Source organism: Chiloscyllium punctatum, chromosome 46, assembly GCF_047496795.1.
Source record: "Chiloscyllium punctatum isolate Juve2018m chromosome 46, sChiPun1.3, whole genome shotgun sequence".
Taxonomy (NCBI): domain Eukaryota; kingdom Metazoa; phylum Chordata; class Chondrichthyes; order Orectolobiformes; family Hemiscylliidae; genus Chiloscyllium; species Chiloscyllium punctatum.
Window position 1 is genome coordinate 34,857,637 of NC_092784.1, and position 15,186 is coordinate 34,872,822.

General features: G+C 44.2%; 1 protein-coding gene across 3 annotated transcripts in view; it reads left to right on the forward strand.

Moving 5' to 3' along the window:
* Nucleotides 1–9,940, forward strand: part of LOC140467901 (CD209 antigen-like protein C) — a 67,158-nt gene extending 57,218 nt beyond the window's left edge. For 2 of the 3 annotated variants that reach the window (XM_072563974.1, XM_072563975.1), the window contains 2 exons: nucleotides 5,634–5,746; nucleotides 9,142–9,940. In XM_072563974.1, coding sequence (XP_072420075.1) covers nucleotides 5,634–5,746; nucleotides 9,142–9,313 — 285 coding nt within the window. In that variant the 3' untranslated portion in view covers nucleotides 9,314–9,940. The remainder of the gene's footprint in view (nucleotides 1–5,633; nucleotides 5,747–9,141) is intronic. The other variant, XM_072563976.1, reaches the window with a different exon arrangement.
* Nucleotides 9,941–15,186: the final 5,246 nt, after the last annotated feature.

Here is a 15,186-nt window from a genome sequence, read left to right on the forward strand (position 1 = left end):
GGAATGGCTGCTAAAAAAACCCATTTTGCCTAGTCTTAAATTTGACTGTTTCACTGAGAAATTTTGCCATTATTTTCATGAACAATCGTTGCAGCATCAGACCAACAGTTATCAGCCGCCAGTTGTTGATGTTTTTAGGCAGTCCTTAACCTTGCATTTCGGAATCAAGACTGTTCAACTCTCTTTCAGTGATTCAGGTATTGTGCTGGATTTGAGCCAGAGGGAGAAGAGTCAGGGTAGACGAGTTTCCTCCTCCTTGTGGATTGATTGTATATCACTCAGTTTCAGGCCATTTGGTCCAGTGGCACTGTGCTCGTCTAACCCCTTGATGGCTCCTCAACCTCTTCCACCTCTATGGGTTTCATTAAGGATCTGTCATCTACGTTCCCGGTAAATGGGGCGTACTTTCTGATATTTGATTTATAGTTTGGTATTGACAGTTTCTCACGGAAACATGCTTCCAGTTCCTCTTTAGAGTCTCCATGATCTCATGAACTAGCTGGCACCAGGTGTTTTTGTAGAGCTGCTGTGTCGCTCTAAACAGCACTCTACATGCTGCCCATCTTTTCTTTGCCCTGGTCTTTGTGTATTTTTCAGCCTGGCCTTTTTGAAGCTTATTACATTTATTTCTGTCTCTCTCTACTATTCATTAGTTGATCAGTAATACTTTCCATCAGTCCAACCGCTAGGGCAAGAGTGTCCGGGTCATTCCTCACACTCAAGAGCTCCTCAGCTTGTGTTAGCTGGTCATCTATGTCCCTTGCTTAGGGATTGAGGCCGGTGTTCTGCGGCTGGGTCTTTGGCACGGGTTTGCATCATTGGGATTATTCTGGACACTCTCTGCTCCTATTCGTGCGAGTCATTAGTTATGCTCAACTCGTTTGGGGTTTGGCCCTCCCTCCAAGTGTTTGCAAGGTTCTGCATTTGTCTGAGATTTGATTGGGTGTTTCTGTTTTAAGGACATTGGTGATCGATTTATTAATCAATTTGCATCCTGCAAATCTCAAATCGAATTCCCTCAGGAGTGCCACCTCCTCCTATGACCATATACGATCACTTCTGCCTGGTTTTCCCTTGACCTTGAGTGCAGTTTTGAGCTTTTGGATTACCAGGGTTGCCTCCACTCCCCTTCTTGAACAAGGGAACATTTGCTATCCTCCAGTCTTCTAGCACTATAGCTGTAGACAATGATGACATAAAGATCAAAGCCAAAGGCTCGCAATCACATGCCTGGTTTCCTAAAGAATCTTATATATAATCAAATAAATCCCATCCAGCCCAGGGGACTTACCTATTTTTACACTTTCCAGAATTACTAATACCTCCTTGTGAACCCCAATCCCATTAGTCTCGTAGCCTGTATCTCAGTATTCTCGACAACATTGTTTTCTTCCAGTTTGAAGACTGATGAAAAATATTCATTTAGCACTTCCCCTATCTCCTTTAACTCCAAGCACAACTTCCCACTATAATCCTGGATTGTCCATAACCTTATTCTAGTTACTATTTTGTTCCTGATATACCTATAGAAATTTTAGGGTTTCCCTTGATCCTATCTCTCTTTAGGTCTTTCCTGGCTAACTTGTAACTCCAAGTGCCTGAACTGAGCCTTCATGTCTCATCCTAACATAAGCCTTCATCGTCCTCCTCTTGACAAGAGATTCAACTTCTTTAGTAAACCACAGCTCCCTCGCTCGACCACTTCCTCTCTGCCTGCAAGGTACATACTTATCAAGGACACGCATTAGCTGTTCCTTGAATAAGCTCCATATTTAAATTGTGCCTATCCCCTGCAGTTTTCTTTCCCATCCTTCGCATCCTAAATCTTGCCTAATTGCAACATAATTGCCTTTCCCCATCTATAACACTTGCTCTGTGGTATATAAATATCCTTTTCCATCACTAAAGTGAACATAACCAAATTGTGGTCACTATTACCAATGTGCTCTCCTACCTCTAAATCTAACACCTGGCCGGGTTCATTACCCAGTACCAAATCCAATGTAGCCTCGCCCCTTGTTGGCCTGTCTACATACTGTCGAGTGTGTGTTGCTGGAAAAGCACAGCAGGTCAGGCAGCATCTGAGGAGCAGGAGAATCGACGTTTCGGGCTGGTGCCCTTCATCAGGAAGGGTTGATTGCTGATGATTCCTGATGAAGGGCATCCGCCCAAAATGTCGATTCTCCTGCTCCTTGGATGCTGCCTGACCTGCTGTGCTTTTCCAGCAACACATTCCCGACTCTGATCTCCATCATCTGCAGACTTAACGTTCCCCTATCTACATACTGTATCAGGAAACACTCCTGCACACTTTGGACAAAAACAGACCCATCTAAATTCCTTGAGCTTTTGCATTTCCAGTCAATATTTGGAAAGTTAAAGACCCCATAACAACTACCCTATTACTCTTGCTCCTATCCAGAATCATCTTTGCTAACCTTTCCCCGACATCTCTGGAACTATTCAGGGGCCGATAGGAAACTCCCAACTTGGTGACCTCTCCTTTCCTGTTTCTAACATCAGCCCATATTACTTCAGTAGACGAGTCCTCAAACATCCTTTCTGCCAACGTAATACTGTCCTTGACTAACACTGCCACCCCCCCCCCTTCTCTATTCATACTGAAATATTTAAGTCCCGTAAATGTCAAGTTGCCGTTTTACAGGAAGCTGATGAGGCCACACTTGGAGTATTGTGTTCAGTTTTGGTCACCTTGTTACAGGAGGGATGGAAACTAGAAACAATGCAGAAGAAATTTACAAGGGTGTTTCCAGGACTCAATAATCTGAGTTATAGGAAGTGGTTGGACAAGCCAACACCTTTTCCTTTAGAACACGGGAGACTGAGGGGGATCTTACAGAAGTGTATAAGATCATGAGAGGCATGAGTGAATACACTCAGTCCTTTCCCCAGGGTTGTGGAATCGCAAACGAGAAGGCATCAGTTTAAGTTTATAGGGGAAATAATAAAAGGGAACCTGACGGTTAGCGTTTTTGCACAGAGGGTGGTATGAGCTGCCAGCGGACATTGTTGAGGTGAGTGCATTAGAATTAGACTCCCTACACTCCCTACAGTGGCCCTTTGGCCCACCAAGTCCACACCGACCTTCCGAAGAGTAACCCACCCAGATTCATTCCCCTACTCTATATTTCCCAGATTAATGTATGTACAACACAGATGGCCTCCTTCTTCAAAGACCGCAATTTCCCCTCAGACGTGGTTGACGATGCCCTCCACCGCATCTCCTCCACTTCCTGCTCCTCCGCTCTTGAGCCCCGCCCCTCCAATCGCCACCAGAACAGAACCCCACTGGTCCTCACCTACCATCCGACAAACCTCCATATACATTGTATCATCCGTCGTCATTTCCGCCACCTCCAAACAGACCCCACCACCAGGGATATATTTCCCTCCCCTCCCCTATCCGCTCCATGACTCCCTCGTCAGTTCCATCCCCCTCACCAACCCAACCTCCACTCCCAGCACCTTCCTCTGCAACCTCAAGAAATGCAAAACTTGCGCCCACACCTCCCCCCTTACTTCCCTCCAAGGCCCCAACGGATCCTTCCATATCCACCACAAATTCACCTGCACCTCCACACACATCATTTATTGCATCCGCTGCACCCGATGTGGCCTCCTCTATTTTGGGGAGACAGGCCGCCTACTTCCGGAACATTTCAGAGTACACCTCTGGGACACCCGGACCAACCAACCCAACCACCCCTTAGCTCAACACTTCAACTCCCCCTCCCACTCCACCAAGGACATGCAGGTCCTTGGACTCCTCCATCGCCAGACCATAGATGAGGAAGAGCGCCTCATCTTCTGCCTAGGAATCCTCCAACAACAAGGGATGAACTCGGATTTCTCCAGTTTCCTCATTTCCCCTCCCACCTTATCTCAGTCAAATCCCTCGAACTCAGCACCACCTCCCTAACCTGCAATCTTCTTCCTGAGCTCTCCGCCCCTACCCCCACTCTGGCCTATCACCCTCACCTTAACCTCCTTCCACCTATCGCATTTCCAATGCCCCTCCCCCAAGTCCCTCCTCCCTACCTTTTATCTTCGCCTGCTGAACACACTTTCCTCATTCCTGAAGAAGGGCTCATGCCCGAAATGTCGATTCTCCTGCTCCTTGGATGCTGCCTGACCTGCTGCGCTTTTCCAGCAACACATTTTCAGTATAGAACGTAGGAGCAAGGAAGTCTTCTTACAACTTTATAAAACATTGTTTCGGCCACAGATGGAATACTGTGTGCAGTTCTGGTCATCACACTATTAGAATGACGTCACTGCACTGGACTTGGTGCAGAAGAGATTTACCAGGATGTTGCCTGGGGGTGGAAAATCCCAGTTATGAGGCTAGTTACAAAATTGTGAGGAGCATGGAGTGGGGAATCTTTGACCTATGCAGACTTGACTAAGATCAGAGGGGATAAGTTTAAGATGAGAACTAAGTAATTTTGAGAGATTTTGAGAACTGATTTTTTTTACCCAGAGGGTGGTAGAAATTTGGAACATGCTGCCTGAGGGAGTGATGAAGGCAGGTATGCTTGCAACATCTAAGAAATATCTGGATGAGCACTTCAAAGGACCAGAGCATAGTAGGCTATGGACCAAGTGCAGGTAAAATGGAACAAGTGTAATTTTAAGCTTCTTGGTCAGCAAAGAAATGGTAGGCCAAACATCCTTTTATGACCCTATGAATCCTTCAGCAACTCTCCAAAGACTGTTGACAAAGTTCAAGTCAGGAGTGTGACTAGATTACAGTGTGGAAACAGGCCCTTCGGCCCAACAAGTCCACACCAACCCGCAACCCACCCATACCCCTAACCTAACACTATGGGCAATTTAGCATGACCAATTCACCTGACCTGCACATCTTTGGACTGTGGGAGGAAACCCACACAGACATGGGGAGAACGTGCAAACTCCACACAGTCAGTCGCCTGAGGCGGGAATTGAACCAGGGTTTCAGGCGCTGTGAGGCAGCAGTGCTAACCACTGTGCCAGGTGCCGCCCAAATTCAGGAGTCAGGATATTCTCCACTTGTCTGGATGAATGCAGTTCCAACAGTGCTCAAGAAGCTTGACACCATCCAAGATAAAGTAGTCTTTGTTGTTGATTGACATCACGTCATCACTTTCAGCAGTCAACTGTCAACATTGACAAGATTTTCTGCAGAAACTCATCACAGTCTATCAACAGCATCTTCCAAACCTGTGAAATTTTCAGGGCTATCACTGGCAAATTTCTCGCCAAGAAACACACGATCCTGACTTGGAGCTATATTGATGTTCCTTCACTCATGCTTGGTTGAAATCCTTCAACTACTCCCCTTCGACTGCTGCCATTCTCGAAGGTGGCTCATGACCAGCAATTAGGAATGATCAATTACTACCCACATCCCTTGAATGAATACAAAATAGAATAAGAAGAAAGAAGTATTTAATCATTCACAGAAACAGACTTGTACTCATCACTGCTGTTTCATAGGGAGGGAGGCTAGTTTAAACTAAATGTATTGAGTCTTCAGATAGAAGATTGTCAAGTAGAGAGTTTGCCATTAACATTACTAACAATCTGCTTTATTCCATTTACAGCAAAAACTCTTTTTATTTACTTGGCAGGCATTTATAAAAACGTGGCTTCAAAAGAAAAATCGCTGGATTGGACTCACTGATTCTATCTCTGAAGGTGATTGGCGCTGGGTGGACGGAATGGATTATACTTCCTCTGTAAAGTGAGCTTACTTTCTGATTGTATGTTTTCGACAATATTTGAGACACTAGACACAAAACAAAAAGCTGAATGTGTTTTGAAGTTTAGCTTCAGCTATTTTGTTAAACTGGAAAATTAGAGATAAATGGAGTGAAGCCAGGTAGGACAGTAGCCGTCTAAGGGACACTATGAGATCCCTTTAAGTTGCAAAATGACATCTCTAGTGTATGCGCACTCACTTGTCAAGAGTGCTGACTGCTGTGTTGATAAGAGAGTTTGTGTACACGCACATCGGTGTACACCAGTTTTGTTTCGAGCAGACAGATCATGATGTAGCTCATCCAGAGCTCCAGCCTCCAACCTCTGAAACTCCCACATCTGAGCACATCCTCAGTGGCATGCAGCACCTCCCCACAGTATTCATTAAGAAGATCAACAACTAGATACAGGTCAGTTGCTAGAATATTTATTCAGCACATTGCTACAAGTCTATGCATTTTCCAGTGCATTTCAGGGCTTTTAAAATGTTTTACTAGAGTATAAAGTGATCTGGCTGCTTTTACTTTGGTGACTGAAGGATTGTTCATAAACTAGTGCTGCCCTTGCAGTGTCTACTCCTCACACCATTGGGACAGTGAGGAGAGGTCATGCAGAGCATGACAAACTGCTAGAAGAGGAAGGGAAGAGTAAAAGTAGCTATTTTCAACAGGCACCATAATGGCAGAGCCTATTAGGGAACACACTTGATAGAGAACAGCTTTTTCCCGAGCTTTGCTGGAGTTGCATTATGTCCTGGTATTTAGAGCCATGATAGCATCTGTCTGAGATCCTACTACCACACAAAGCTATTGGAACAATGGTACATGTGTTGCAAGGATTCCGGACCCTGTTTAACTCCACAGGTTTGTTAACGAAGGTGATTATCTAATCTTTGCTGACAGGAATGAGGTGAAAATGTGTTGCTGGAAAAGCGCAGCAGGTCAGGCAGCATACAAGGAGCAGGAGAATTGACATTTTGGGCATGAGCCCTTCTTCAGGGCTCATGCCCAAAATGTCGATTCTCCTGCTCCTTGGATGCTGCCTGACCTGCTGCGCTTTTCCAGCAACACATTTTCAGCTCTGATCTCCAGCATCTGCAGTCCTCACTTTCTCCTGACAGGAATGAGGCCCAATCTCTACACAAAGCCCTGTGCCAAGTTAGTACCAGATTCTTCAATGCACCTTGAAATTTGGATGCAGGCTTTCTGGCAGGATTCTCCATTCCCTGAACACTTTAAAATGTATAACCATCACTCTTCCTCTATAGTCTGGGCACTGAGGTCTTCGTTTGAGTGTTCTACAGCCATGGCAAAGGCTAAACTCACCTTCTAGTGAGCTGGGCTCTGAGATTTCCATTCTCTCAGACCCAACAGCAATGTTTCACCATTTGCAGATCCTAATTCTCTTGTACCTTTTAAGTTGCTCATTGTGTCTCTCTTTGAGTTGATGGCTGTATTTGTAAGATTGAGTGACAGTGTATCTTCACTGTCTTCCTGCTCTTCTATCACTGTTAGAGCAGGAAGCAGATTTAGGTGTTTGAAATGAAACTGAGCAAACGTTTGTCTTGGGCGAAGGAAATTTGAAAGTAAGATATGCATATTTAAACCATTGGCTTACTTGAAAGAGACTGTGGATGACTGACAGAAAGTTAGATACTGTTACAATCTTTGTAGACACCAATAATGACTTGAAAACGTTGAATTACTTGAAAACCAGTGATTAGCTGCACCGGTAATACTTTGAGATGTTACATTTTAAAATAATCTTTGATTGCATTAAATAACTAAAACAAAATGCTCTTGATTAAGCATTAATTTTTCTGGCATTTAATTTCTTCTCTATTGGAAGAGCTTGACTTACGCAATTGTAGTTCTGCGGCACAAGTCTTCAGTACTGTTGCCAGAAAGTTAGCACCCATTGCCTTTGCTTATCTATAGCCTCTGACCATTCCTTGATATCATGTGGACTGAATCAAATTGGCTGAAGACCAGCAGCTGCGATGCTGGTGGCCACTGGAGGTGGACGAGATGGATTACTCACTCCGTATTTCTCGCCATCTCCTTCAGCAAGTTGTTTGATTTCCACCACCATTCATGGCGATATGTGGTGGGGCTACAGAGCTTCAAGCTGGCCTAAACAAAGAAGGCTGGAGAAATTCAGCAGGTCTGATAGCATTGTGGAGAGAGACACCAAGTGTATTTCTTTCTCCAGAGATTCTGTCAGACTTGTTGAATTTCTCCAATATTTTCTGGTTTTATTTCTTGGAAGTGCCCAGTAATAACCTCCTTTATGATGAATTCTGACTGACACCTTGTCCATGCTAGATGTCAAACTATATGGGCTATTGATCCATTTTCTGTACCCCTTCATTCTTAACTGAAGCAATCATATTTCTCCATCATTCTGTTTGTTTGTTTCAGATTTCCAGATCTGTAGTACTTTTCTTTCATTAGATTTGATTTATTGGTTGTTGAGATCACTTACTGCTGTCTATTATGTCCTTAATTCTCTGATCTGCCCATGTCTGTATCCTGCATTGTAGCTTCACAAATTTGTCAAATTTCTGATATGCCAGGTGCTACTCACAGTATGCCTTCCGCATTCTTCACTCTGCCAGCCATGAGGTTTTAATGGACTACAGTTCAGCTGCTGTTGATGGCCCATAGCATCTCACTGATGCCCAGTTTAAGTATTGAATCCTTTTGCTCTTAACTAACTGACATGGATAGATGCATCATAGCTTGGGGAGGTCAAAGTTAAGTAAATTTTGCCTCTTGCTGGAACACACATCACTTGCAACAGGCTCATTCTAGCCACTATGTAAATGGCAAGCTCAGTCAGCAGAGGTCTTACTGATTCACTCTCAGCTCTGGGCATAGATCCTCCCCCCCCCCCCCAACACGCGCACACACACACACCATGTTTGACTGGACAAATTGGTGAGGACTTTCCAAGATTATTTCGCAACCAGAAACCAGTGTGCTGTCATGAAAGTGTCTGACCTAAATGTGGAACAGGCAAATACCATATTCTGTTGATGATGGTGTTAGGTTGTTGGGGTTCTGTGAGTAAGATGATCACATGCTATTGCTTGACTAGTCTGTGAGACAATTTTGGGTCTGCACCCTGACACCACACCCTCAGCCCAAATGTTAGTAAGGAGGAATTTTCAAGGTTGGTAAGGCTAGGTAAACTATTGTCTTTTCTGGTGCCAGGTCAATGCCAGTGAATCCATTCAGTTTCCCAACGGTGGTCTAGTACAAACGAAAGGCATACTCAGCCATTCTTAGAAGTTCAACTGCTGGAGTCTCATGGGGATTTTGCATTAATTTGCAGTATGAATTCTTATCATGAATTGTATTCTCATCTTTTCTTCAGATTTTGGTCAGAAGGTGAACCAAATAACAAGTCTGATGAAGACTGTGCAGAAATACACAGAGATGGAGACTGGAATGATCTACCGTGTGATTTCTCTCAACATTGGATTTGTGAAAAGCCAGCACAATTTAATTGTCCTTCGTGTTCCACCAGTGCAGAGGGAGGGAAGTAAATCACTTTTGAAGTGTTCAGTCTGTGTACATTAAACAAGCAACTCTAAGCTGGGATTGACAGGAGAAGGGAGTAGCAAGGGGTCTCCCTCACTCTCCTGACCATAACGTTCCAAAGTCCCACTGAAAGCAATCAGGCTATTCCCCTTTATCTCAAAAAGTAATGTAAAAATTCACATGATATATATTCCTACATTCCTGTACTATGTTGAATCAGATCAATAATTACGGTGTACTGTGGATGCTGGAGATGTGAAATAAGAACAGAGAAAATCAGATGAACCGGCAGCATCTGTGAAGAGTCAAATAATTAATATTTTAAGTTCTGAAGTAGTCATTCTGGACTCAAAACATTAAATCTGTGTGGCTCTCCATAAATGCTGCTGAGTTTCTCCAGCACTTTCTATTTTTATTCCAGTTTTCTGGAATATTAAGGGACAGTGCACTGTTTGTGCATTGAAATGTCCTGTTCCTTTCACTCACCATCCCAATCCCATTGCAGCAAAAGAGCTAAAGGGATCTTAAACATGCTGTACTGTTTAAAATTCAGGTTTGTTCAATATATTGTATCAATTTCATGACACTCTGATCTTTTGCTATAAATTCTGTGTCTTATGATCCTGCGTCACAGCTACCTGATGAAGGAGCAGCGCTTCCAAATAAACCTGCTGAACTATAATCTGCTGTTGTGTCATTTTTAACTTTGTCCACCCAAGTCTAACACCGGCACCTCCACATCACTTAAAATTCATTACACCTCTCCTCATCCTTCAAGGAATGGAATGGGTTTTGAACCATTCTTGCTCATTTAGCTGTGTGTGTGTGTGTGGACAGAAAAGCCCACTTCACTCTAACTTCAGAGAGATGAACTACAGCAAGGGATCATTCTCCTCCCCTTTGCCCTCCAACTCTGTCTCCCAATTCTTCCTCCTTACCCAAATGCCTGACAGCCCTCCCAATCCCGTTCTGTGTCCCTGCTACTTGCATGTACTCCAGCACCTCCCCTTTCCTGGGAGACCCCCAGTTCGCAGGGATACCGAATTAGATCAATGGGTTTGTAACTCAGGGCGGAGGCTTGTCAAAGACCAAATATTGGAAAATTAGCAACTGAAGACAGAATGATATGAACAAGTTTGTGACAAGACATCGTAATTCCAGCACATTTTATGATCTGCAGTGAATACAAATGCTTCAAAGCTGCTGAAAATGGGTGAAATTATTCAACTTTGTATGAGTGGAATCAATTGCATTCCCTTTCCTTGCAGCATATTCCCAACAAAACAGTGGACCAATACTAAACCAGCACAGCATTCAGTACACAATGCAGTGAGTGGACATGATTCAGGATGAAATATTGAAAATGAACCCCGCCCTTCCTGAGTAATTTATATTCAAAGCAAGCAATGAGCTGTGATGCAGATTCATCAACTAGTTTCCAATATGACCTCATTGTAACTCAACAGCATTTTCTCAAAGATCAAGTCCAGACTGTCAAAAAAGAAACAGAAATGCAGAAAATAGCAGCAGGAGTTGAACATATAGTCCCTTTTCATAGCTGCTCTGCCATTTAATGGGATTATGGCTCAGTGTGTAACTCAGTACCCTGTTCCCACTTTCCTCCATACTCTGATTCCTTTCACCCTGAAAATTGTATGTAACTCGTCCTTGAAAACATTTGATGTTTGACTGGAACTGCTTTTTGTGATAGAGAATTCCACAGGATCACCACTCTCTGGGTGAAAAGATTTTGTCTCATCTCAGTCCCGAATGTCCAGCCCTATGTTGTTAAACACTGACCTCTGGTACTGGACTCCCCCAGTCATTGGGAACATCCTTCCTACATTTGCCCTGTCTAGCTTTGTTAGAATTTTAATCGGTTTTTGTGAGATCATCCTTTATTTTTCTAAATTGAAGTTAATATAGTCATAACCGATCCAGTCTCTCATCTTATTTCAGTCTGGCCACCTCAGAAATCAGTCTGGTAAATCTTTGTGGCGTTCCCATCTGTAATGGAAAATTAAGAAATTTTACATTTACTGTGAAATTTGAAACAGAATGCCTTTCTAAAATGTAATGCTGTGCTGAGCTTTGTAAACAATACTTTGATGAGGTTTGCAGTCAGCTTGTCTCTGTTTGAATTTTGTAAACATTCAACTCGACTTTGTGACAGTCGAACACAGTGAAAGCTGAAGAACTGTTATGTCCAAGACCAGGGGATGAGAGAATAACAACTTGAATTTTCCCAGTCTTTGCCCTTGAGAGCATGATAAGAAACAGTAAAAGGCGAGTATCTGAACAATGCTCAGGTACCCCGAGCATTGAGGCATCTGGCTAAATATATTGGGTCAAATTCTGCAGAATTTAATTAAAGCTCCTTTCTTTGCTCTTGCTAACAGTTCAGTCAGGTCGATTTAATTTCCATGACAGTAAACTTGGGAGCTCGACCTGGGACCCCGCAACAGGGTGGGATTCTGAAGATTCCCAGCAGGTGCAGGCGCCTTGAAGGTCTTTCACTTCATCTCGAGCGCTGAATTGGCCCTTTTGCGTGAGAGGACTGGGAATCTGTGGAATGCCCCAGCGCTGGGGTTCGAATCGAATAGGCTCAGGCTAAGAGTCGTGGCTTAAATAATCCTACATAGAGACTCATTCTAAAAGAATAAATACAACAGGAAAAGGGTTTATTGAACTCTAGTGTGGTATTAGAGCAAAACACAAGGGGAGGGGATTGCTGTCTCTACAGTGCTTAGGAGACAGCAAGTTTAAGGGTGGTTTTAGACTTGGAACTGCCATTGGTTGAGTTGGACTCGCCAAAGACATACTGGGTACGTGGTTTCTTGGTTTACGAAAATCAAGGCATTGAGTTGGACATGCACAATGTGAGAGGGGACCTCCGGATGTAAGAAAGCATGTCAAAAGGAAATGATAATGGTACTGTGCGAGAGAGAGAGCGCTAAACACTTTTCCAGTTACACTAAAAATAGGCTCCGGCAAGAGCAAAAGGAGAGTCCACACAGGACTTGGAATGGCCATCCAAAAACCCAATTCATGCTTAATAATTACGGCCCAGAAACTGTAAAGCAGTTAGAATTGTGGATCAAGGAATGCGGTTTTCCGGAGGGAGGAAGTTTTAGTGAAAGACAGCTGGAAATATTGAGGTCGAGCGTGGAGGATAGAGAGAAGGAGAAAATGAAGGGAAAAAATAGAACCTGTGAATTGGAGTGCTTATAACATGTGGAAGCCTGAGGCTGATATCAGAGAAAGGAAATCTCACCTAAGGAAAAGATCAAATACACATACAAAAACACCAGCGCACATGCAGATGCGTGCAGAAAACAACCTAATGAAGTTGTACAGTGTCTTAAGTCTGTTTCAGATCCTGACCTTGATGACTGCCCTCCGAGACCTGCAGCCCCCCTACGAGATCCGACTGGCGAAGGTTCCAAGTCAGTGACCGCTGCCTCAGCGTCTGCTAGATCACTGATAGCAAATCATACCCGCAACCAACTGAAGCAAGAAACCCAAAATGGCAACTGCCACTCCAAGATGGAAAGGCATCCAGGGCCTGCTCGTGATCTCCCCATGATGGATGATGAGTCAGACAATGAGGATACTGACATATGATCACCTAACCAGATAGTTCTGCAAGCCTCAATGGTGAAGTTGCGGGTCCAGAAGGGTATCCAGTGTTGGTCCACCGGCCATGGACCATGAAGGATCTGGAAAGTGCCTATGGGCAATTGCCTGACCCACGCGAGGTTGGAGGTAATAAGTTCACCGAAGAAGTGACAAAGTTCTGTACTGAGTTCCGTCCCATGTCACATGAGATGAGACGTCTCCTGGGACGAAAACTAGGTGCCGATGTCACCAAAATCAGCTGCAAAAGTCCATGCAACAGTAGCCAACCCACAAGCGGAGCAGAACGGAGACTTTAATGCTTTTGTTGCAGCGCTGGCAACCGCCTGTAGGGAAGCATTCCCAGTACGAATGGACATGATCAAAATAGCAATGTGTAAACAACGGGAAGGAGAGACAGTGTCCCAGTACCTGAGGCGCCTCACTGAAGTCCATAACACCCAAAGTGGACTGAGAACACCCGACGGCAAAACTGCGGCAGAAATCACGGCGTATGAAGCACACCTGAGGAACAGCTTCATCAATGGAATGCAAGACGAAATAGCAAAAAAGGTAAAGGATACATGTATTACCTGGGACGCGGGAAAGCTGAATTTGATAGAACAGCATGCAATACATGCTGAAACATTGCTTATCCAAGAGAAGGATAAGTGGAAACTAAAGATGGAACAGCAAGCACGTAAAGCTGATGCAGATGGTCACCCAACTGTTGGAGGGAGGTGCTGCTGCAAAAGAGAGGGGTAGAGGCGTGGGCAGAGGTAGATCTGGTGGGTGCTTTGTTTGCAGAGCAATGGACCACTGGGCAGACAGTGCCCCCACAGACAGTCCCAATTGGCCCTGGAGGCTGAGCGACAGGGTGACTGACAGGGGAAGGCTGAGGTAGAAGTGGGCAACCCACAAGGTACAGGTAAGCCTCTTTCCTTTATGCATGGCAACGAAAGCTTGCTTATGCTAATCTCTTCTACTAACCTTATGGGCACTGAGACATGTCACACCTCTATGTTGAGTGCTGAGATTGTGAAGTGTGGATAGTATGTCCAATATCACAATGATGCCAAAAGGTTGATGCCTACCTCTATGTTTTATGTGGAAGGTACATCTACCTTTTTGGTAGATACAGGGGCAACATACTCAGTACTTAAATTAAGCCAGTTTACACAATCAACGAAAATAAAGATGAGTGAAAGGTTCCTGAACACAATGGATGCATCAGGAGTCATGGTGCGGGAGAGATTTTCCGCACCCCTATTGTCGAAACTAGTAATGGGGAAACATTCCAATTCTCCTTTTTGTTATTGGAATTTTGTCCTTTAAATCTGAGGGGTTGGGATCTCATAGGAAGACTGGGGTTGGATTTGCTTAGTACTCCGATGGGCTTGCAGAAATTCAAAGGGAAGATTTACCAGTGCAAGCTGTAAAGTATGACCCACGACCCCGATGTATGTCTATGAGTGGCGATTAAGCCAGAGAGCGATAATTTCAGTGAGCGATTCACTCACCCTGGAAGCAAGCAACCACGTTAATCCTATTAACACCGATTTTCTTGCTGGCGATATGCTGCACTGAACAGCACACATACACCACTATGGCCCTGATGAACCATATGTGAAGGATTGGTTCAAGAGGTTGGTTAAACCAGGTCAGTTGTTATTGTGCGAATTTTATTGGAGTGATCACAGATGTGCAGTCAGTGTGAACTTATCTAAGTTATCTGAAACAACAAGCAGATCCCATCTTTTTGATGTGAAAGGCAGTGACACGTGAGAGATTTGGGACCATGGATGCTAAAAGCACAAAGAATGAGAGATTGGGTGTTAAGGGACGATGTGGGTGTCTGGTTCAATGCAGATATGTGGACATATAAGAAGAAATTAAATTGGCTAACTCAGGAAGATAGGACAGTCTAGGTAACCCCTGCTAGCCCTGAAAAGCCTAGGGGGATAGCCTGGCATTTCCCTAAGATAGAAGTCTCGGACCAAAGATTAAAAACAGTCCCTACTGAGTTGTGTGCAAAAGGCAAACATGATGTGGGCTCATATGGGGCTGTGAACCCATAAGGATAACCCCAAAGTCTGAGTATCATCCTTGCAGAGTACAATACCCATTAAAGCCCGAGGCCATAGAACGAATTACTCCAGTTGTTGAATCCCTTCTAAAGGCTGGAGTGAAAATCCCCTGTGAAAACTCACCAGTGAGAAACCCCATTTATCCGGTCAAAAAGGCAAACATTCCGGTGAACCAG